Source organism: Fistularia commersonii, chromosome 9, assembly GCF_037954325.1.
Source record: "Fistularia commersonii isolate RoL2024-O1a breed Wild chromosome 9, RoL_Fcom_v1.0, whole genome shotgun sequence".
In the NCBI taxonomy this organism is placed as follows: Eukaryota; Metazoa; Chordata; class Actinopteri; order Syngnathiformes; family Fistulariidae; genus Fistularia; species Fistularia commersonii.
Window position 1 is genome coordinate 15,394,678 of NC_141292.1, and position 23,532 is coordinate 15,418,209.

Below are 23,532 nucleotides of genomic sequence, written 5' to 3' on the forward strand. Positions count from 1 at the left end.
TGCTGAGTATGCTATTATTTTAATGGTCCGGCCCACACACATCTAGCTAGTCCGAATGTGGCGCCATGAGAAATGAGTTTGACACCCCTGCTGTAGATCTACTGCGTATTTCTCAAAAGGCTGCCTTCAGAGTCGCTGCAGGTTTAATGGCTTTTTTTTGTTTCCCGTCCCTGAATCTACATTTCCACGGCTGCCCAACCGTCGTTTCATCTTTACCTGTTGTCGTTCGCCCAACCAAGATGGCCGCCGTGATCTTTGTTTATATTTAAAAAAAAAAGCATGTCAGTGTTTTACAGCAAAACAACAAAATGATGCGGCGCGTAGCTTGTTTTTAGCGTCTTCCCGAGCATCAATTTGATTGGTTGTCGTGTCGCGGGCTCGGCTCTGGACGTAGCGAGCGCTTCCTCCCTGCGGCGGAAAAGTATGTGACCGGCGTCTGGTTACCTTGGCAACCATACATCGGCTCGTCCTGGCGTTTCTTTCATCGATTTCCAGTCCCCGTGATTTTACGTCGGGTTTACGTCCGTACTCAGAAATGCACGACGAAATAAATCCAGAAGAATTATCCGCAGGACGTCCACAATCTAGGCCGATAATCCCAGCCCGCTAATGAGATTAGGCCGATACAGACCTTCGTCAGAGCAAAGTAACCCCGTTAAAGAGGCGAAAGCAACGCGGCGTCATCAGGTTTGACTGCCGAATGCGAAAAACGCAGACGGGGAAGGTCACGGTTGAGCCCGACGTCCATGTTTTCCCTGCTTGAACTCTTAAATTCATCGGAGGGTTCAGCTCTTCCTGGCCTCTACGGCTCCGTAAACCCGGTCGGAGACTGAGGGTCGGCCTGGGTGGACGGCTCTGCGCGCAAAGGTTCCCCCGCAGTGGATATTATTGGACGTGTCGAATATTTCCCTCCGAAGGCTCTTTAATTATTCACATCTCGGCGGCTCATCATCCACCCACCGACATGAAAACATGCCATATTTACAGGCGCGAGCATACAAGTCGCCTCCCCCCGGCTTGTAGCTTCTTTATCGTCCCGCCGCTGCGCTGGGACTTTACTGCGTGGTGTTTGATGTACGCTATGAATCAAACCGCCTGAGGATGAAACCAGGTACGTGCACAGGACGGGGGTGGTTACTGCGGCTGCCGGGCTCGCCCAGGCCTGGGTCTCAAATGACTTGGCGGGTGGTTTTCTTAAGTTTTGGGTCGGGCGGGCGAAAAGTATATCGCCGCATCAAAAGTGAAACATACCTTTTGTGAAAATGGTGAATGAAAATGTTTTCTCGAACCTCCACTTGGATACTTTCTGACCCGGTCGCAGAGCCGGGGTCATCATTTGAAGAACTAAAATAAAGACATATTTCTTATAAAAGGTTTCAATCCAGAACCAAGATGGCGGCGGCTCTGTAAACCTCTTGAGGTAGCGCGTGCTATTTAGACTCATCCCACGGGTTTGTCATGTGATTTGGGTGTCCACAAATCACTGACTGACAGCTGCTTTCTTGCTGAAGTTTGGGAGGATTTAAACCTTCCCTCCGGACTCCGGACGTGACTCCGGCTCGTGTCCGTCAACTCTTGTTGACCTAACACTGCTTTCCCCAACAGGCATCATACACCAGATGAAGGGGGAGTACGAGAAGGCGCTGAAGCTCCACAAAGGCCACCTGTCGTTCGCCCAGGAACTGGGCGACTACGCCGCCCAAGGGCGGGCCTACGGTAACATGGGCAACGCCTATCACGCTCTGGGCGCCTACGACCAAGCTGTGCGGTACCACCGACAGGAGCTCCAGATATCCCTTGAGGTGAATCTCGCTTGCCGTCCGGCGATTCTCGGGCACTCCCGCCCGGAACAAGAACCTAAAACATCTCCACGTCGCAGGTGAATGACCGTCCATCTCAGGCCTCCACCCACGGCAACCTGGCTGTGGCCTACCAAGCGCTGGGCGCTCAAGACCGAGCCCTGCAGCACTACCTTCACCACCTGACCATCGCGCGGGAGCTACACGACACCCAAAGCGAAGCTAGAGCACTAGGTAGGCCTCGAAGATGTGACGCGAGAAGAAAATAAATGGGCGGACGTATGATCTCTGATGGTGTGTCTCTCCCAGCTAACCTGGGGAACTTCCACAGCTGGAGAGGCGAGTATGCCCAGGCCCTGCCCTACTACCAGCAGTACCTGTCCCTAGCTCCGGGTCTCCAGGACCTGGAGGGGGAAGGCAAGGTTTGCCACAACCTGGGCTACGCCCACTACTGCCTGGGACAGTACAGGGACGCCGTCAGGTACTCACAGGGTTGCTTCCCAAAACAGAACCCAACTTCTTTGACAAGTGCTCAGAACTCTGCAGCCCAAGAAAAATCCCGTTGTCTACGGACAGCTTTTTAATCTCAAATGATCCCGGTGATGTCCGTGAGTGGTCTTTAAAGGTTTGACACTTCCAAGGGGCTCCTTAAGGAGCTCGTCCGCAGACCGAGTCGTGGTCTAGTTGAGAACAGAAGGACAGTTCCTCTGCAATTCAGTCCGGGGAGACCCACCCCAGAAAGATGGTAGAATCTAGAGGAGCCCAAAAGTGTGACTTGTATGTTGTTTATTTTTGCGCGGTCACTCGACACCGTACGCCGGCCCTCGTCAAGAAGTGCTCTCGACTATTTTTTGCGAATTTGGTCCCCAGGTTTTACGAGCAGGACCTGGCCTTGGCCAAGGATCTCCAGGACAAACTGGCCCAGGCCAAGGCCTACTGCAACCTGGGCCTGGCCCACAAAGCCCTGGGCGAGTTCCCCAAAGCAGAGGAGTGTCAGAGATACCTGCTCTCGCTAGCGCAGGCCTTGGACAACACTCAGGTGGGAAGTCCAGCTCCGTGTTTCCTCCGCAGACCTCGGAACTGCGCAGCACATTGTTCACCAGTAGGTGTCTGCCCGCAGGCCGTTTTCAGGGCCTTTGGGAACTTGGGAGATGTGTGCATGTGTCGCGGCGACCTGCCAGGAGCGGTGAGGTTCTACCAGCAGCAGCTCGCCCTCGCCCAGAAGACGGGCAACCAGAAGATGGAGGCCGACGCCTACTCGGCGCTGGGATCCGCCCACAGGTGGGTAGGATTCCTTTCTCGTCCCTCTTCTGGGAACAAAGTTCGGCGGCGCAAACTCTTGCGAGACGTACGATTCAGTGATGCAACAAATTGGCCTCATTGGAGTAGTTTTCTCGGGGAGGTTAACGTCTCGTTGGAAGGATTTCATTTGTTTTGACCATAAGAAAACAAAGCCCACCCCTGTCTTCCCTCTCCAGACTGCTCCGACAGCCGGACGCCGCCTTGTCCTTCCACAACCAGGAGTTGACCATCCGCAGGGAGCTGGCCGACCAGCAGGGCGAGTGCCTGGCCTTGGGGCACCTGGCGGCGGTGCACATGGCCCTGGGGGACTACGCCACCACCTTCCAGTGCTACAAGGCCCAGCTGGGCCTGGCCCAGGCCCTGAGGGACGCCCGGCTGGAGGCCCAGGTCCACGGCAACATGGGCATCACCAAGATGAACATGGGCGTCTTCGAGGAGGCCATCGGCTACTTCGAGCAGCAGCTGGCGATGCTGCAGCAGCTGAGCGGCGCCGACGGCGTGCTGGACCGCGGGAGGGCTTACGGCAACCTGGCCGACTGCTACGACGCCCTGGGCGACCACGAGGAGGCCATCCAGAACTACGAGAAGTACCTGACGGTGGCTCAGAGTCTCAACCACGTGCAGGACCAGGAGAAGGCCTACCGGGGGCTCGGCAGCGCTCACAGGTAGGCGTACCTTCCCGCCTCGCCTCCAAAGCTAGACCTCTCGCGCGCCAACCGTCCGAACCCCTGCAGGTGCCTCGGGAGCCTCCAGCAGGCCCTGGTGTGCTTCGAGAAGCGTCTGGTCGCCGCCCACCAGCTGGGCGGCGAAGGCGGAGGCAAGGCGGCGGCGTACGGCGAACTGGGCACGCTCCATAGCCAGCTGGGGAACTACGAGCAGGCCCTGTCCTGCCTGGAGCACCAGCTGAACATCGCTCGCGCCGCCGGGGTGAGGACGCTCGAGCCGCTCCTGTCCTTTTAAAGATGAACGGAATGGCGCCGAAATGACGCCGCCATTCCTTCTCCACCTTCCAGGACAAATCCCTGGAGGCGGAGGCCAGCGACGCCCTGGGCGGAGTCTACCAGCTCATGGCCGACCACGAAACCGCACGCCAGGTTTGTGTTTCTTCAATCCGGCGTCTTCACGTTTGTTTGCGAGGCCGGCGTTTTTAGTTGTTCGTTCGATTGAGACGCACCGATCGGTCGGTTTGTTTTCTGCGATGCAAAGTTTAATTTCCTATTAATATTATTCGGTATGATGCAGCTGTCGGGTCTGTGATGTTTTTCAACATGTTCCTTTTTATCGAGTGTTTGTTTACGAGTTTGTTTGTAAAATCTGAAGTTGATTTGGGGGGAATTTTCATATTAGCTCTTGCAAAGTTAGTGAGTTCTTTTGTGAATTTGTGACTTTGAAAACGGACACAATCTTATCCGTTATTTTCCAAGTTCATTCTTTTTTATTTTTCAGGTCATTTTTTAAGGTTTTGGTGTTTGTTTGTTTTTGATTTTGATATTCTGGGATTTTTTTTCTGGAATTTTCCAATTAGTTCTTGCAAAGTAAATGCATTCGTCTTTTTTGTAAATTTTCCAGAATGTTCTTACTGTGTTTATTAGAATACACACACACACACACACTAACATGTACACGCCCACTCACATGCTTGACGATTCCTTCAGATATACACACACACACACACACACATACTGTAAATACACACGCTCACCCACACACACAACACGCATGCAAACATAAATAACCACTACTTCCCTCAGACACACACACACGCACTTGCAACCATACACACACATGTTCACTCCGTCAGTCAGACATACACACCAAAACTAATTCACACACACACACACATACATACTCACATACATACATGCGTATTCATACACACACGCGCACACACTCATCTTTTCCCTCAGATACACACAAACACACCAACATACACACTCATCCACACATACAAATACTCACCCTTCACTCTCCCCCCACACACACTCACACACAGTCACACTCACACACCGCAAACATGAGCATACACACTTACCACTTCACTCAGACACACATGCATATATATATCCTCACACACACAGACACACACTCTGCCCCACCCAAAAAATCTCATAAATACACACATGCATACAAACACACGTTCATATGTACAAACACTCACACACACATACACACACATACAAACATATATACTCACACACACTCCCCCCACATAAAATCACTTGCATACATATATGAACACACACACCCACATAGACACTCATATATACACACACATATTCATACATATATAGGAACACACACACACACACACACACACATACGTAGAAACACATACAGTCACACAGACACACACATGCACACCTATACACACTCTCACACACAAACGCACAGAAACATACAAAACCCACACTTCCCAATGACACACACACACACACACACACACTGACACACACACACACACACACACACACACACACACACACACACACACACACACACTCATACAAACATATATACTCGCATACACTCCCCCGACAGAAAATCACTCACATACATATATAAACACACACACTACCACATAGATACTCATATAAATACACACACACATTCATACATATATAGAAACACACACACACACATACGTAGGAACACATACAGTCACACAGACACACACATGCATACATATACACACTCTCACACACAAACGCACAAAAACATACAAAACCGACACTTCCCTGTGACACACACACACACACACACACACACACAAACATATATACTCATACACACTCCCCCCACATAAAGTCACTTACATACATATTTAAACACACACACACACACATAGACACTCATATATATATATATACACACACACACACATTCATACATATATAGAAACACACACACACACACACACACACTCATACAAACATATATACTCACACCCACTCCCCCCCACATAAAATCACTTAGATACATATATAAACACACACACCCACATAGACACTCATATATATACACACACATTCATACATAAATAGAAACACACACACACCCACATAGACACTCATATATACACACACATTCATACATATATAGAAACACACACACACACACATACGTAGGAACACATAGTCACACAGACTCACACAGACTCACACATACATATATATACACAAACTCTCACATTCACTCCGCCCACATAAAATCACTTACATACATATATAATAATAATAATAATAAACATACATATATAAACACACACACACCCACATAGACACTCATATACATGCACACACACATTCATTCATACGTAGAAACACACACATATACGTAGAAACACATACAGTCACACAGACACACACATGCATACATATACACCCTGTCACACACAAAAACATACAAAACCCACACTTCCCTGTGACACACACACACACCCACACACACACTGACACACACACACACACACACACACACACACACACACACACACTCATACAAACACATATACTCGCATACACTCCCCCGACAGAAAATCACTTACATACATATATAAACACACACACTACCACATAGATACTCATATAAATACACACACACATTCATACATATATAGAAACACACACACACACATACGTAGGAACACATACAGTCACACAGACACTAACATGCATACATATACACACTCTCACACACAAACGCACAGAAACATACAAAACCGCCACTCATACACACTCCCCCCACATAAAGTCACTTACATACATATTTAAACACACACACACCCACATAGACACTCATATATACACACACATTCATACATATATAGAAACACACACACACATACGTAGGAACACATAGTCACACAGACTCACACATACACTCCCCCCACATAAAATCACTTACATACATATATAATAATAATAATAATAAACATACATATATAAACACACACACACACCCACATAGACACTCATATACATGCACACACACATTCATTCATATGTAGAAACACACACATATACGTAGAAACACATACAGTCACACAGACACACACATGCATACATGTACACCCTGTCACACACAAAAACATACAAAACCCACACTTCCCTGTGACACACACACACACCCACACACACACCTGTTGACCCTGCCCCCCCCTCCCTGCAGTGGCACCAGCGTGCCCTGGAGATGTCTGAGCAGACGGGCTGCGTGCGAAGCCAGGGTCGCTCGTACGGCCAGCTGGGTCTGACCCACGAGGCTCTGGGGAACCTGGAGCGGGCCGTGGTCTTCCAGGAGCAGCACCTGAGCGCCGCCGCGCAGACCGGCGACCTTCCCGCCAAGACGCTGGCCTACAGCAGCCTGGGACGCCTCCACCACCACCTGCACAACTTCGCCCAGGCCATCATGTACCTGCAGGAAGGTACCGCCGTCCGGCCGCCCGGCCACGCTTTTATTCGCCGCTGAAAAAAACACGCGGTCGGACGAGGGGTCGCGTTTTCCGGCGTCCTACTCGGCCGGTTCTCAACCCCGAAAATAGACCGACTCATCGGCGCTATTTTCGGCTCTGAATCCGCGGGTCGGTATACTCGGGTTTCCAGGAAAAAGATTTTGCAAGAATTAAAAACATTCAGTTTAGCGTCTTTATCAGCCGCGCCCGATGCGTCGATCGCGATCTGCAGGTCGATCGACCGCTGGTGTGGATCGATCGCGTGGCGTTAAAACGTAGACGTCGGCCTCTCGTCTTCACTGTGAAACTTGTCACTTGACCGACAGTCGCTCCGTCCGATCTCACCTTTTCTGACATAACAGCGGGTTCTAGCTAGCTAGCGAGTTAGCCTCCAATTCATGTCTTCTAAACTTATGGGTATAAAAATGACTGGTGGAGCCGGAACCGAGTAAAAAGACTAGAACGTATCACTTCCATACGGAATGGGAGGTGGACTCTTTTTTTTTTACTGTCATTTTCAAAGTGCGTTCGCCTCATCTGCCCGTCTGCCTTCGCGATACCGAAAAAGGGAAATGTGGAGCGGCGTTTTCAGAGCGTTCATAATTACATCACATTACACTGCATTTGGCAGACGCTTTTATCCAAAGCCACTTACAATAGAGGACATAAAGACTGCAAATAACACTTGCAAACACAAGATGCACAGAAAATATACAGAACAGTAAGCTGGGGTTAGTGAGGGTTTTTTTTTTTTTGTTTTTTTTTGACAAAGACACACACACACACACACACACACACACACACACACACACACACACACTGCATAGCCTAACTTGGTGCCTAACCTGATCTGGGGCATCAGTGCAGTAAAAAGTCCTGAAAGAGGAAAGTTTTTAGCTGTTTCTTGAAGGTTGAGAGAGATGATGCTCGTCTTGTTGCTTCTGGAAGTTTGTTCCACCACTGAGGTAGTAGAACTGAGAACAGTTTAGCCTGAGATCGCTTAGAGCGAGCAGAAGGTCCTGCTAGTGGGTTTGTATCAGAGGAACGCAGCTCTCTGCCGGGAACATAAGGTCTTATCATTTGGTTCAGATATGCTGGACCTGTTCCTGAGGTGGTTTTGAAGGCCAGGGTCAGAGCCTTGTGCTTGATCCTGGCAGCTACTGGTAGCCGGTGCAACTGGATGAACAGAGGTGGAACATGAGCCCTTCTGGGTTGAATGAATACCAACCGTGCTGCAGCATTCTGGACCATCTGCGGTGGTTTTATTGCACGAGCAGGTCGTCCAGCGAGGAGGGAATCGCAGTAGTCCGGGCGGGAGATGACCAACGCCTGAACCGATAGCTGTGCCGACTCTTGGGTCAGGTAGGGTCTGAAAGGGTCATAAAAACCAAAGCATCGACTTCCCTCTGAAAAGTGAGCCGAGAAGGAAAAGGGTGAAAAAACCAAAATCCTGTCTCCCAGCTAACTTCAACTGTGCTGCTGACGCCATCCAAGTCATCAGAATAAGATATTTACCAAAAAGGACTCTGTTATAGGGTGCCATAAGGGTCCATGCGGTTATGCAACATCCACAAACATTTATTGTGTTAAGTATATCAATAGATATATTTACAGATAGATATTCAGCATTTTTAGTTGACGTAGATCATTTTCTCATGGTCATTTGAAAAGTAGCTCACAAGGCGAAAAAGTGTGGGCGCCCTGATCTGGAGACACTGAAAAATGAAATTCACTGGGTGGGAAAAGTGTTGTTCAATTCGGATGTTCGATAAAAGAATCCTGGAAGCACCGAGACGCAGCGCTTGTGGACGAACGATCCGACAGGTTTGCGTCCGTGCGATTGTTCCGGTATCTTTCTGCTCCCGTGCCAAATCTATTCTGGATACGAGCATTGACATTTTTATCAATAAACAGATATTGTTGGGCATTCAGTTTGTTAAAAGCGGCATTAAAAAGCATTAAATTAGATTCGCCGATAGCTGCAGAAACCCCGCATACCGCCGATTGCGGAGTTAGCTTCCGAGGGATCTTAGCGCTTAGCGAGTTCAATTAAATACTCTATTATTCATCGCTGCTGTCGTCTTTATGTTTTTTTCTTCCTTCTTAATGGAAGGAACGGAAGATTCATTCATTCCGTAATGCCGACCTACAGCCGCATAGCTTTTAGCTTCCCTTAGCATGTCCAGAAGTTTAACTTTAGCTGCCATAGATAGCATCTTCCTGCCGCAGGTGCTTTTGTCGCTCCAGAGCGTTTTGTCAACATTGTGGGTTTTAGAGAAACTCGAAATTGCAAGAGAATTTGCACGTACGTCATGTAAATTTGTCAAGCTGTTTTACGTACGTGTACATATTAAACTGCAACGTTATTGACGCACAGGTAGAGAAGAAGCTTTTTAGCCAATCAGAATGCAGAACACAATGCACCATGCAAATCTGTGAAGTAGCGAAACCGTGAAAAGTAAACAGCCTTATAGCGAAAGATCACTGTACATCAAATGAATTTCCCCGATCGGAACGAATCGAAATGCTATTAATCCGTCGTGTGATTTTAAATAAGTCAAATGTACTTTGTACATCATAAATAATGAAAAAAAGAATGTATAATAAAAGAAAACGTGAAGAAGTGAACTGGTTTTATCGCTTGTATTTACCTCGACGATCGGACGAAGCTAGCTTAGCTTAGCTTAGCTTAGCTTAGCAGCTGCTTGCTTGTAATGTAACTTGCAGGCTTTGCTCCACATTGTGGCTCAACTCTGTTTCGCGACAGAATGAAGCTCCGCTTTTTCAAACTGTCCCGGCTTTCGGCGACGCTGTTGACGCTCCCGTAAATGTTTGTCACGTCATCAACTTCCGCATCTCTTCACGGAACGGTTTCTTGTTCCCGTCTAAAACGTTTTCCAATTTTAGAAGTAGAAAGTTAACCAAAGAATACCCTGTTTTGAGGGGTTTCAACCGCACTTTCTGTCAAAAGTCCGACAGCCGCCAATAGGAACGCCTTTGCTCAAATTCATGCCGTCATCTGAGAACCAGCGGGGTTTTCAATATCCGAACAGAAACTAAAGGCTCGCGACGCAACGTCACCGCATTCGCCTTCGTGTTTGTTCTCAGTGCCTTCGAACGAGAGGCTGAATGTTTGTCTTTATTCCACCTTTTGGAGGCTGAAAGCTGCTTGTTGCTCCATTTTTACCAACTTGAGAATCAACAGATGTGAGATATTTGATATCCTGACATCGTAAAAACACACCAGTCTGAGCGATGGAAGTATTTACAAATATTGCAGTATTTTTACCCGAGTGTGTGTGTGTGTGTGTGTGTGTGTGTGTGTGTGTGTGTTTGTGTGTGTGTGTGTACGTGTACGCATACATATCCATATAGTATGTTTAATGTTCACAAATATAAACGCCCTGTGGTGTAGAGATACAGTAAAAAAGCGTGTGTGTGTGTGTGTGTGTGTGTATTTCTTAAAAGCAAACTTTATAAAACCCACACGTGCACACACAGTCGCACACACACACACACATTTAAATTGCCCCCCCTAATTGTGATGGAGTACAGCGGTTGCTGCTTGCTTATTGGTTCCTCCAGGCTGCGTGAACACACACACACACACACACACACACACACGTGAGCTGACGAGGGTTAAAACGAGCGTGGCGTGCACGAGGTGAAGTGAGGACGAAGCCCCCCCGCCCTCCTCTCAACCCTCCTCCTCCTCCGCAGGGCTGCGTCTGGCCGAGCAGTTGGGTCGAAGGGAGGACGAGGCCAAGATCCGCCACCGGCTGGGTTTGTCCCTCTGGGCCGGGGGGAACCTGGAGGAGGCGCAGCACCAGGTGTGTGTTCACACACGCACACACACACACACACACTTACACACTCATCGGGGGATTCGGGCGGAGCAGGTGCGGCAAGAGAGATTTATGCAAACACTCATATTTGGGTCTAAACGCTTTATATTATTTCCAGCAATTTATGATAATATCAACCATAAATAATAAGAAAATAAGGGAAAAAAGAAATATATATTCTTGTACTTATTTTACAGGGTATGGTTTTGTTCAAATGCTTTGAAATAAGCTATGAATTATTTATTATCATTTATCATAACAATAACAATAATTCTATTGTTTCATTCATCTTATTATGATCGAAGTTGCAAGATGTCATTTTTAAGACATGTAAAATGTTTTATATTCCGCAAGTCTGTGTTCTCTTGATGCGTTCAAAGACAGTTGGAAAATTGACTATCACACTTCTTTTTTTTTAATACATTTTAGCGGTATGTGAACCCCCAGTTATTATTTGTCCTTTTTTTCAACTCAATTTCAATTCAATCCATGATAAACTAACATTTTCACAAGTATAAAGAATCACTGTCTGCGCATTTGTGTGTCTGTGTGTGTGTGTGTGTGTGTGTGTGTGTGTGTGTGTGTGCGTGTTTGTAAATGGATTTCACATTTATGGCGGTTAGAAAACAGCGTCTTGCCTGAGAACGCTTTGTGGTGCGGTCCGGAGATGCGGGAAATAGGAAGAACGCCCATTTAGGTGTGTGTGTGTGTGTGTGTGTGTGTGTGTGTGTGTGTGTGTGTGTGTGTGTGTGTGTGTGTGTGTGTTAACTGTACTATGCATTTGTCCTGCTAGCTTCGAGGGCAGATTAAGTTTAAAAGTTCTGTGCCGCAACCATTTTTGTAGCTACAGCGCCATCTAGCGGTCATTGTTGTAATTGCAGCCCAGGTCAGGATCCAGTTTCCATTAAACTCCGGTGTTTCTGCTGCCACCTAGCGGTCAGTCTTGGTACTGCAGCCCGTCCGAACTTGAGAAACTCCTGGGTTTTGTTCAGTTATTTTTGATCTCTGTCTCTCATACAAAGACCTCTGCTGACCCAGATGAACTGTAAATGTAGCATGATAATGATATAAACTGAGTTGTGCTCCATGAAGACCGCAGGCTATTCTATCCTGAACTTCATGTGCACTGTCTCATAAACTCTCAGTTCAACTCTCAGTGTGCAAACAAAAGATAGAAAAACTCACAATCCCTTTGTTTGGGGAAGCAAAAAAATCAAAAAATATAACTGCATTCTTCTGACTTATTTATTGGAAAAAAAGTTTTTCTCATCAGATTATGTCATTTATACAGTGTTTGCACAACATTTCACAACAAAATGACCCATCTAATTCAAATATTTAACAAAAATGTTTTGAATACATGGATAGAATGATAATCATTTTTTTCTAATAAGGGGAAGAGTTGTTTTTTTGTGTTTGCTTGTTTTTTTAACCACCTTTTTGCCACGCATGTTGCTTCGTCAGACTTTTTGCGTTGTTTGCCTTGAGCAGCTCTCCTTAAATGGGGTTCTCAACGCTCCGAGCCGGTTGACATGACGCTAGCGTTACGTTGCGTTTGTGAAGTTCAGTCCCCTTTGGAAATTCTTGGATTTTGAAGCCTTGAAATGCGGTTATTTGGCCTGACCTATCAGGCAGACGGTTGCCGTTGCGTCCAAAAATGATAAAACGTCCTCTTTTCATAATTTCACTTTGCTGTGCATTTTTTCACCGTCATTTCAGAGCAAACAAAAGTCAGCGATGAAATTTTCTCTCCCGAAAATTTGAGGGAAAATACCGTAGCCTATCGAAGTCGGCGTAGACATACAGATACGATGTAAGATCAACGTAAAAGCGAGTTGACCGGGTTCCCTCGCACCGCCGGCGAGCGGTCGTCATTGCAACCGTGTAAAAGTGAATTTATTCTACAATTTTTTAACGAACGTCCGTTTCCGCTGGAGTATTGCAACGGCACGCTGTAATTTGGCGAGCGTAACGGGCCGGTTGAATGTTTCCCGTGTGTGTGGTTGTGTCGCAGCTGTACAGGGCGTCCGCTCTGTTCGAGACCATCCGGCACGAGTCGCAGCACAGCACGGATTACAAACTCTCCCTGTTTGACCTGCAAACCAGCTTGTACCAGGCTCTCCAGAGGGTCCTGGTCAGCCTGGGTGAGTAAACTCCTCTTTTATTATTCTCGCCTCTTTATTTTGCCGTCGATCGTCCTCCGGGACGTAGCGATCGGCCAAGATGAAGACGATTAAAAAGGAAAACGTCCCCTCTTTTCAGGCCGCCACGACGAGGCGCTGGCCATCGCCGAGCGGGGGCGGACCCGCGCCTTCGCCGACCTCCTGGTGGAGCGGCAGAAAGGCGGCCAGCAGGCGGCGAGCGGCGACCCGTACGCCCCGGTGACGGTGGAGGACGTCCTGGAGACGGTCAACGGCCAACGGGCGGCGGTGCTTTACTTCTCGCTGGCCGGCGGCTTCCTCTACAGCTGGCTGATCTCGCCGGAATCGGGTTCGACACCTTTCTTACGTACATTGTTTGGATTTCGAAGCGGTTATTTGCAGATATTTCATATTAGATCATTAGCTCTATTCTCAGGGTTTTTTTTTGTTTTTTTTTACGTTATTTTAGATATATTTAAAATAAATTATCTTTAATTTTTTTTTAAATACAGCTAAGATACCGTAAAAAAAAACTGAGAATAGAGCTGACATAAATTTATTTTATTTGATTTAGATATTAATTAAATATTAATAATAATATTCTCTAATTGATATAATATAAATATACCCAAATATAAATAATATAATTATGTAAAAATTATTAAATATTAATATTACATATTAATTAAAAATGTATTTATACTTCATTTATGAAGTAACTTTTTGCATCACATTTTATTTGTGTTATTTTATTTTATTTTATTTTATTTGCATATTTTTTGTGGGATTTAAAGCTGATTTTTAAAAAGTGTTTCTTTTGAATTGTTAGGCAGTTTTCTGGCCTATATGCTCCATTTTTTATTCTGATTTTGAGGTTTTTAGTCGTTTGTTTTTGTAATAATTGAGGATTTTTTTTATGCAAAAAAAAAGAAAAAATATCTTGAAATATCTCTTGTGCAAAGTATTGCGGGGAGGGCAGGTTTTGATTATTTTGATCATTTCTCGACTGTTTTAAGTGAATATTTACAATCAGAAATCGTTGAAATCAAACTGATGAAGCAGTGGAATCGTCCTCTAGATCAGTGTTTCCCTACCACTGTGCCGCGGCACATTAGTTTGTCCATTCCACGGCGACGGGTCGTGAACGAACCTGTGCATCTGTGTATCAGAGGGATTAGTGACGCTTTGCGTGATACATTTTTAAAATAAAAAGTACTTGTATCTGCGTAAACAAACAGGCAGCGTTGTTGAAAACTACCAAGACGAGTGAGAAAGCAGTGAAAGCTGCTATAAAGTTGCTGAACTCGTCTCTAAATCCAAACAGCAAAACATTAATACGACCTGCCGGCTAAATCTCTGTAGAAGAAAGAAATGCTCGGCTCTGGCGTTGATAAAGAAATGGCCAGAATTCTCTCAAATAATACCATTTCCAGACATATTGATGACTTGTCTTCGGTCATTGAAAACAGTGTTCTGGAAAAGTTGCACATCGGTTGGAAATTTGCATTTCAACTTGACGAACCTACAGATATTAGATAGATTTCGTTAAAAACTGTTTTTGACATAGTTATTGGGTGGTGTGATTTTTCTAATGTAAAACATGTGCCGTGGCTCTAAAAAGCCCGGGAAACACCGATCCAGCAGACGTCGCCACGAAGCTCTCTCCGCCAGCCGGAGCTTTTCATTCAGCGTGAAAACATTCGCAGGCATCGTGAAGTTCAGCGAGGTGTTCCTGGGGGAGGCCGAGTCTCCGGAGCTGCAGGACGGGGGCTGGAGCTGTCAGGCCGCGGGGGGCGGCGGAGGACCGCTGTCCCTGGATCAGTTCATCAGCAACGCCAGGGAGGCGCTGGGGGTGGAAGGTCACCACAGCAGGTGCCGGCCGAGTCCGCCGAGAGTCCGGGCCTGAAATTAAATCTTAAAAGAAAAAAAAAAGAAAAAAACTATTCAAAGAAAATTCAGAGAGAGATTATTTATCGGCAATTTGGCAAATAAACAGGCCGACGTGTGGAAAGAGAAGGTGGAGGTTTTTTTTAAATCGAATAAAAAAGGTCAGGTGAGGTTTTTAACGCTTTTATTCATAAAACATTGTGATAATAATTCTAAATTATTATTATTTTGTATGTATATTGTATATGTAGTGGGGTGAGGCACCTTAAATAAAATTGTTACTTTGACACTTTATAGTTTTATTTGTATTTCTTATTCTCCCCCCTTTTTTTTTACAGTGTTTATACAATTTCCTATTATTATTTATCATTGTTATGTTTTACTTGAAACTGGCACAACAATTTCCTCCGGGATAAAAAAAAGTTGTTCTTATTGTTATTCTCATTCTTAAACACATCATTATAATTATTATTATTATTATTATTATTATTATCTTATCATTATCATTATCATTATTATCATTATTATTATTATTATTATTATTATTATTTCAAGACAGTGAAGGTATGTCATAGGGGTATAGTAATATAGTAATAGTATAGTATAGTATAGTAGGGGTATAGTAATAGATATTACTATCATTTAAATTGATATAAACATTATTTGTTGTAGCAATATGGTAGAAATATTTTTTAAAGTATGCAATTAAAAGATATGTGTTTTTTTTTATTCATCAGTCATGTCTTTATGTATTAAATTGGAATTCTTCCAAAGAAAACATCCTTTGCTGAACATGAATTCATGATAAGGGTTATTTCACGGTGTGTGTGTGTGTGTGTGTGTGTGTGTGTGTGTGTGTGTGTGTGTGTGTGTGTGTGTGTGTGTGTGTGTGTGTGTGTCCAGCAGGGTGTCGTCCAGCAGCGAGACAGGGAGCGAGGCCGGCGACCTGCTGGAGCAGCAGTTCGAAGAGCTCAACAACAAACTGGCGCCGAGCGCCGACCCGACGGGCTACCTGCGCATGGTGTGCAGGAACAACCTCTTCAACAGGTACACACACACACACACACACACACACACACTCCATCTGTTATGTATAGCAGAGTTGTGTGTGGAAGGATCCAATCAGTGCCGTTGGTTGGCCGGGAGGCGGGGCTTAGCACCTGTCAATCACAGAGCCACAAACAAACACCCATGCATTCTCTCATTCCACTTTCTTTTTAATCTTGGGTCTTTTTCTTGTTTTTTTTAAGACTTTTTTTCATGTAAATTAATTCATAGCAAATCTTGTTGATTATTTTGGACTAATTAAAAATAATCTTGTTTTTTTTTCAATCGCAGTTATTCATATAAAATAATCTATTTATCCCTCCTTTGACCTTTCTGGTCATTTTTCCAGTTTTCTGCTCATTTTTTTAACTCCCTGTAACTTTTGGTGCTGCTTTCAAGCTAAAAGTACATAAAAACACTGACATGCATTGATTGATCATTCTGTTCGTTTTTTACCTGTATTTGAAAATATGTTTAAAATGTATTCCACATTCTTATTTTTTCAACAAAAATTAAAATATTTTTTTATGTCCCTTTTTTGCATTTTTGACAGTACATTTGTTGTAATACCAGGTGCGACCACTAGGGGCGCTAGTGAGCCTTCTGAACCATAGCCGTGCTCTCAAATTCCTGATGTTTGTGTGTGTGTGTGTGCGTGTGCGTACATGCTCTACAGGAGCTGTCAGAGCATGACGAGTCTGTACAGCAGCCCCATGTCTCCGGCCAAGGACAGCGTTTCATCCCCACCTCCGGGTCGTCCGGGAAACAAGCCCCCCCTCCGCGCCCTGTACGATCTGCTCATCGCGCCCATGGAGGGGGTACGTCCTCCGTGCACGTGCATGCATGTACGTGCGCAAGCGCGTGACCGGCGTGTGTCCCGCAGGGCCTGATGCACAGCAGCGGTCCGGTGGGCCGGCACCGGCAGCTGGTCCTGGTCCTGGAGGCGGAGTTGTACCTGATCCCCTTCGCCTTGCTCAAGGGCAGCTCCTCCAATGAGTATCTGTACGAGCGCTTCAGCCTCATCTCCGTGCCGTCGCTGGCCAGCCTGGCCGCCGCCTGCAAGGTAGGGAGGTCTTTTATTTCTATTTTATAATGTACCGAAAGCATCGGATATAAGTGATATATCGTTATAAAGTTAAAGCAGTGAGAGCTCTCTGGAAACCTCACCGCGCCCGGACAATAACAGCTAAAATCTTGATTCTTGATGCAATTTTACTTTATCCCATCAGTTCTTTCAAAACAATTTTGGGGCTCCTCCGCTCCCTCCCTGGCGGGAAAATATATTTTAAATATTTTCACCTTGTGATTTAAGCCCAGCTTTTTTGTTGAATTTTTACACCTTTTCATTTTTTTTTTAAAATGTATATATTTTGAATGTTTTCACATTCCAAAAAAATCTATCATGTGAGCTTGTTTCTTTTCCTTGTGAAACGATTCATGGCAAAGTTAATTTTGCAATAACAACAAGACGGCAGACTTTGTCAATTACTTTTCAATCATAGTCACTCCGACCAAACGTTTTTCGACACTCCTTTCACGCCATTTTACCTGTTTTGTTTTCTTTTTCATCACTCGCGGTCACTTTTCCTGCTCATTTTAACGCCCGACCGCGATCAGTGTTTGGTGTAATACCGTCTGCGGCCACTAGGGGCGACGCGCTGACCCTCTTGTCCGCCGGCAGCCTCAGTGTCGCCGCGGCGGCCAGTTGGCGTGCTCCGACGGGGGTTCGGTGGCGGCGGTGGTGGGGGCCCCTCGGCTCCCGGCCGGCGTGATGGACCGCTGGCTGTGGGGGCCCCTCCCCTCGGCCCAGGACGAGGCCCTGTGGCTGGGGGAGCAGCTGGGGTGCCGCCCGCTCAGCGGGGGCGGAGCCACCAAGGAGCGCGTGCTGGCGGCGCTGGCGCAGGCCGAGTGCGTCCACTTCGCCACGCACGTCTCCTGGAAGCTCGCCGCCCTGGTGCTGGCGCCGGGGCGGGAGCGTCCCGCCGAAGAGGGCCCGGGGGGGCGGCCCGGCCGGAGGCCGCCCTCCGGAGACGCCGCCGAGCGGGAGAGCGGGGGGTCGGCGAGCCCGGCGGACCGAGACGGCGAGAGCGCGTGCGAGGCGGAGAGCGCCTGCGACAGTCCGCCGCTGCAGGACTTCCTGCTCACCGCCGCCGACGTCCTGGACCTCCGCCTGTCCGTCAAGCTGGTGGTCCTCAGGTACGACGCCTTCCCGCTCGGCCGGCGCCGCCTCGCCCGCGCCCTCCGGCGTGACCGCGCTCGCTCTCCGACAGGTCGTTCCCCGAGTCCGGCGGCAGGGTGACGGCGGACGGGGTGGTGGGTTTGACCCGGGCCTTCCTGGCCGCCGGCGTCCAGTGTGTGTGTGTGTCTCTGTGGCCCGTCCCCGTGGCCGCCGCCAAACTCTTCACACACACCTTCTACACCGCCTTGCTCAACGGCACCAAAGCCAGCGCCGCCCTGACCGACGCCATGAAGACCCTGCAGACCAGCAAGCACTTCTCACACCCCTCCAACTGGGCCGGTGAGCGCAGGACACACACCTGTCCGTCAAACACACACCTGTCCATCAAACACTTACCTGTCCATCAAACACTTACCCACAGGACACCCGCCTGTCAATCAAACAGACTCTTACCACACCTGTCAATCAAACTCCTGCCATGCAAATAGCTGTCAATTAAACACTTGCCATTCCAACAGCCTCCCAATACACACCTGTCAATCAAACAACTGTAAATCCAACAGCCTCGGGACCAACACCCATCGTTTGAACCCGCTAGGCAAATATTTGTCACACACACACACACACACACACACACATCTGTCAATCTACGACCCGACACTCAGACACCTGTCACTCAAACACCCGCAAATGAAGCAGATTAAAAAGACAAAGGGACCGGATGTGGCCCGCGGGCCGTCGTTTGCCCATCGCTGCGCTAGCACATATTAGCCGCCTTTTAGCTTTTTTTACAGTTGCATTACTTTCCCCCTTGATCGTGAGCATGGGTTAGCCACCCACTTCTGCAAACAAATGCTCGAATGTTTGAAATTTCGACCGTCGGGGGATTTGTTTTCACTTTTCTTCATGTGGTAAACATGAGCGCTGTCCGGTTGTCCTTCAGGCTACACGCTGATCGGCAACGACGTGAAGCTGAACAGCCCGATGTCTCTGGTGGGACAAGCCCTGGCCGAGATCCTGCAGTATCCAGAAAAAGCCAGGGACGCCCTGCGAGTTCTTCTGCACCTGGTGGGACTCTTTGTGACAACAGTAAAAACAATAACCCTAGCTCGTCCACATCCTCCATATTTTCAAAATACGAACATCCGATTGCGTGTGCTGTGGACCGAGAAAATACAGGAAAAAGAAAAAAAATTCAGTTCCAGCAGAAAAATTCCAGCTTGAAGTAAAAAGTTCCAAATCCAGGAGAAAAAAAAAATCCAAATCCAGGCGGAAAAAGTTCAAGGTCAGGGACAAAATTTCAAGCTCAGGAGAAAAATTCCAAATTAAGCTTAAAAGTTCCAAATGCATGAGAAAAATGTCAGATTCTAGGAGAAAAATTCAAACTTATAGACAAAAAGGTTCCAAATCCAGGGGAAAAAAAAATCCAAAGCCTGAAGAAAAATTTCAAACGCAAGGAAAAAAATGCCAATTTCAGTAGAACATTTCCAGCTTTAGCTTAAAAGTTGGAAATGCATGAGAAAAATGCCCAATTCAAGGAGAAAAATTCAAACTTGAAATAAAAAGTTCCAAATCCAGGAGAAAAATTCCAATTTTCAAAAAAAAAAAGTTCCAAATCCCAAAGAAAAAAAGTTCCAAAGCCTGAAAAAAAAATTCACACTCAAGGAGAAAAATTCCTAATTTAGGAGAAAAATTCCAACTTTAGCTTAAAAGTTCCAAATGCGTGAGAAAAATGTCCAATTCTAGGAGAATAATTCCAACTTATAAACAAAAAAAGTTCAAAATCCAGGAGAAAAATTCCAACTTCAGGAAAAAAGTTCAAAATCCAAGAGAGAAATTCCAATCTACAGAAAAAAAAAGTTCCAAATCCAAGAGAAAAAAAGTTCCAAAGCCTTTAAAGTTTTAAATGCATGAGAAAAATGTCCAATTCTAGGAGAATAATTCCAACTTATAGACAAAAAAGTTCCAAATCACGGAGAAAATTCCAACTTCAGGAAAAAAATGCCAAATCCAAGAGAAAAATTCTACTCTACAGAAAAATAAAGTTCGAAATCCAAGAGAAAAAAGTTCCAAAGCCTGAAGAAAAATTTCACACTCAAGGAAAAAAATTCAAAATTTAGGAGAAAAATTCCAACCTCAGCTTAAAAGTTCCAAATGCTTGAGAAAAATGTCCAATTCTAGGAGAATAATTACAACTTATAGACAAAAAAAAGTTCCAAAAAAGGAGAAAAATTCCAACTTCAGGAAAAAAGTTCCAAATCCAAGAGAAAAATTCCAATCTACAGAAAAAAAAAGTTCCAAATCCAAGAGAAAAAATGTTCCAAAGCCTTAAGGAAAATTTCACACTCAAGGAAAAAAAATTCCAAATTTAGGAGAAAAATTCCAACTTCAGGAAAAAAGTTCCAAATCCAAAAGAAAAAAAATTCCAGTGCCTGGAGAAGAAGTTCAACTTGAGCAATAAAGTTCCAAGAGAAAGGAGATACATGTCCAATCCCAGGTGTCTCCCGTGTGGCTCGCTATCCTGCCCTTTTAAACTTTTAGATATCAATATTATTTTTGCCAAACATTCTCCCAGATCTTGTATTTTACTGTAATTGGTCCCGAACCGACCGGGGTCGCTATGGCGACGCCCGCCCGAGAGCCAAGGCCGCTCACGGTCGCCATGTGTCCAGGTGGAGAAGTCCTTGCAGCGCATCCAGAGCGGTCAGTGCAACCCCATGTACACCTCGCAGCAGAGCGTGGAGAATAAGGTCAGAGGTCGCGTGGCTGCAGTTAGCGTGCCGCTAGGCTACACGGCGCCGCGCTGCGCTCGCCTCACCCGCTTGTCTCCTCCCGGCTCAGGTGGGCGGCGTCCCCGGCTGGCAGGCCCTCTTGTCCGCGGTGGGTTTCCGTCTGGATTTCTCCGGCAGCGGCGCCGGCCTCCCCGCCGCCGTCTTCTTCCCCACGTCGGACCCCGGCGAGCGGCTGCAGCAGTGCAGCGCCACTCTGCAGTCCCTGCTCGGTACCCACGCTTTCCAGCACCAGACGATCAGATCACATGTACTTTATTGAATTTAACGACACGGCAGCGGCAGCGTAACCTGCGAACGACAGCTAAAGCAGCCAGAAATAAAATCACATTGGAGAGTATAAAAGTATTATCTAAAATTGTCTACTCGCAAACATATATGATATGTCTTTAAATCATATAAGGGAGGAAATAAAAGCGACGTGGCGATGTCAAGTCAGTGCGGCTAATGATTGAAGAGCGTTATTGCGCAGGGTTATGGAGAAGATAAGATAAACGTTATTGATCCCCAAAGGGGAAATTCATTTGTCACAGCAGCGTCAAGCAAAATAAAATAAATAGGAGTATAAATAGGAAAAAAAAATAAAAAATCCACAAATAAATAGACAGCGGACGACGACAACATCAGGGATGAGCAGCATCGAGGAACAGTGAGGGTGAAAAATACACAACGACAACTAAACCACAATATAGATATAGTGATGAAAATAAATAGCGCTAGTCTGGACGCGCTAGCTCTTATTAGCATCCCACGTTATTGTCCTATTTGAGTCATATTTGCAGCAGCCACATCCAAACATAAACATCAAACCAGACGCGTGTATTATTAACCGTATTGTGACCGAACACCAGCGACCTCATCAAGCATATCAGAGCATATTTCTCCCCTTTAAAGCTGTATCTTCATACCAAAACAATGGGTTGAAAGATGTGTTATGAATTGTGATTTTCTGAATGTTTTTGTGTTATAAATTGTTTTTGCGGCGTGTTTGTGCGCAGGCCTGACCCCCGCGGCCCTGCAGGCTCTGTGCAAGCTGGTGGCCACCTCCGAGGCCGGCGAGCAGCTCATCCACAAGGTAACATCTCCCGCTCACGTCTGGGATTCAGGTCATACGTGTTGGATCAACGGTCTTTCCTACACTGGCGGTTTTTCAGCTTTTGCGGAGGTGTGTGTCGCCCTTCCACCGGGAGCGACGGGATCTAGAAGGAGGATCCGGAAAATGACATTGTGTGATTTTCAAGTCGTTTCATTTGTATTTGATGCGTCAGAAAAACAGGATTTAATATTTGGTGCAGAAACCTTTGCCGGGAAGTCCGGAGATCAGGTGTTTCCTGGAGTTGTTGAGCAGGTTTGCGCCGCTCCTCGCTCCTCCATGCAGATCTTCTCCAGATCCTTCAGGTTTCGGGGCGGTCGCCGGACTTTCGGCTCCTGCTGAAGATTTTCTGTAGGGTTCAGGTCTGGAGACGGGCTGGGCCACTCCAGGACCTCCAGGCGCTTCTTACGGAGCCTCTCCTTGGTTGCCCCATGCCAGAAGACCCGGCCTCGACGCATCTCCAAGGCTCTGACTGAGGGAAGGAGGTTGTTGAGCCAGATCTTGCGACGCACGACCCGTCCATCCTCCCCTCAACACGCCGCGGTCGTCCCGCATCCCAAAGAAAAATGTTTCCACCTGAACGGTGTTCTTGGGGTTGGACTCGTCCTTCTTCTTCCTCCAAACACGGCGACCAAAAAGCTGTATTTTTGTCTCATCAGACCGCACGACCTTCTTCCGTTCCTCCTCTGGATCATCCAGATGGTCGTTGGCAAACTTGGCGGCGTCGCACGTTACTCATGGTTGTCTTCGAGACCTTGGTTCCGCCTCTCTTTGGGTCGTGGACCAGGTGGCGAGATGTGGCGAGATCTTGCGTGGCGCTCCGGACCGAGGGAGGTGGACCGTCGCCTTGAACTTCATCCATTTTCTAGTAACAGTCGTGACCTTCTCAGCGAGCCGCTCGTCCCGTCGCCCGTCCCGCCGTTCCATCCCAGACGTCCTTCCGCGGCTGTCTGGTCTCGGCCACGGTGGAGAGGATGGAGTTTGTTTGGTGGAGTGTGTGGAC

At 46.7% G+C, this 23,532-nt stretch overlaps 1 protein-coding gene across 4 annotated transcripts in view; it reads left to right on the top strand.

The window, feature by feature from the left end:
• Positions 1-23,532, top strand: part of ttc28 (tetratricopeptide repeat domain 28) — a 124,359-nt gene that overhangs the window by 91,079 nt on the left and 9,748 nt on the right. For 2 of the 4 annotated variants that reach the window (XM_086152659.1, XM_086152661.1), the window contains exons 9-30: positions 1,606-1,802; positions 1,880-2,033; positions 2,109-2,280; positions 2,670-2,838; positions 2,920-3,080; positions 3,278-3,766; positions 3,836-4,028; positions 4,115-4,195; positions 7,269-7,521; positions 11,269-11,378; positions 13,408-13,537; positions 13,656-13,883; positions 15,241-15,406; positions 16,325-16,468; positions 17,145-17,286; positions 17,352-17,531; positions 18,150-18,664; positions 18,739-18,986; positions 19,591-19,715; positions 21,320-21,397; positions 21,489-21,648; positions 22,435-22,511. In XM_086152659.1, the coding sequence (XP_086008785.1) occupies positions 1,606-1,802; positions 1,880-2,033; positions 2,109-2,280; positions 2,670-2,838; positions 2,920-3,080; positions 3,278-3,766; positions 3,836-4,028; positions 4,115-4,195; positions 7,269-7,521; positions 11,269-11,378; positions 13,408-13,537; positions 13,656-13,883; positions 15,241-15,406; positions 16,325-16,468; positions 17,145-17,286; positions 17,352-17,531; positions 18,150-18,664; positions 18,739-18,986; positions 19,591-19,715; positions 21,320-21,397; positions 21,489-21,648; positions 22,435-22,511 (4,172 nt within the window). The remainder of the gene's footprint in view (positions 1-1,605; positions 1,803-1,879; positions 2,034-2,108; positions 2,281-2,669; positions 2,839-2,919; positions 3,081-3,277; positions 3,767-3,835; positions 4,029-4,114; positions 4,196-7,268; positions 7,522-11,268; positions 11,379-13,407; positions 13,538-13,655; positions 13,884-15,240; positions 15,407-16,324; positions 16,469-17,144; positions 17,287-17,351; positions 17,532-18,149; positions 18,665-18,738; positions 18,987-19,590; positions 19,716-21,319; positions 21,398-21,488; positions 21,649-22,434; positions 22,512-23,532) is intronic. The other 2 variants (XM_086152660.1, XM_086152662.1) reach the window with 1 other exon arrangement.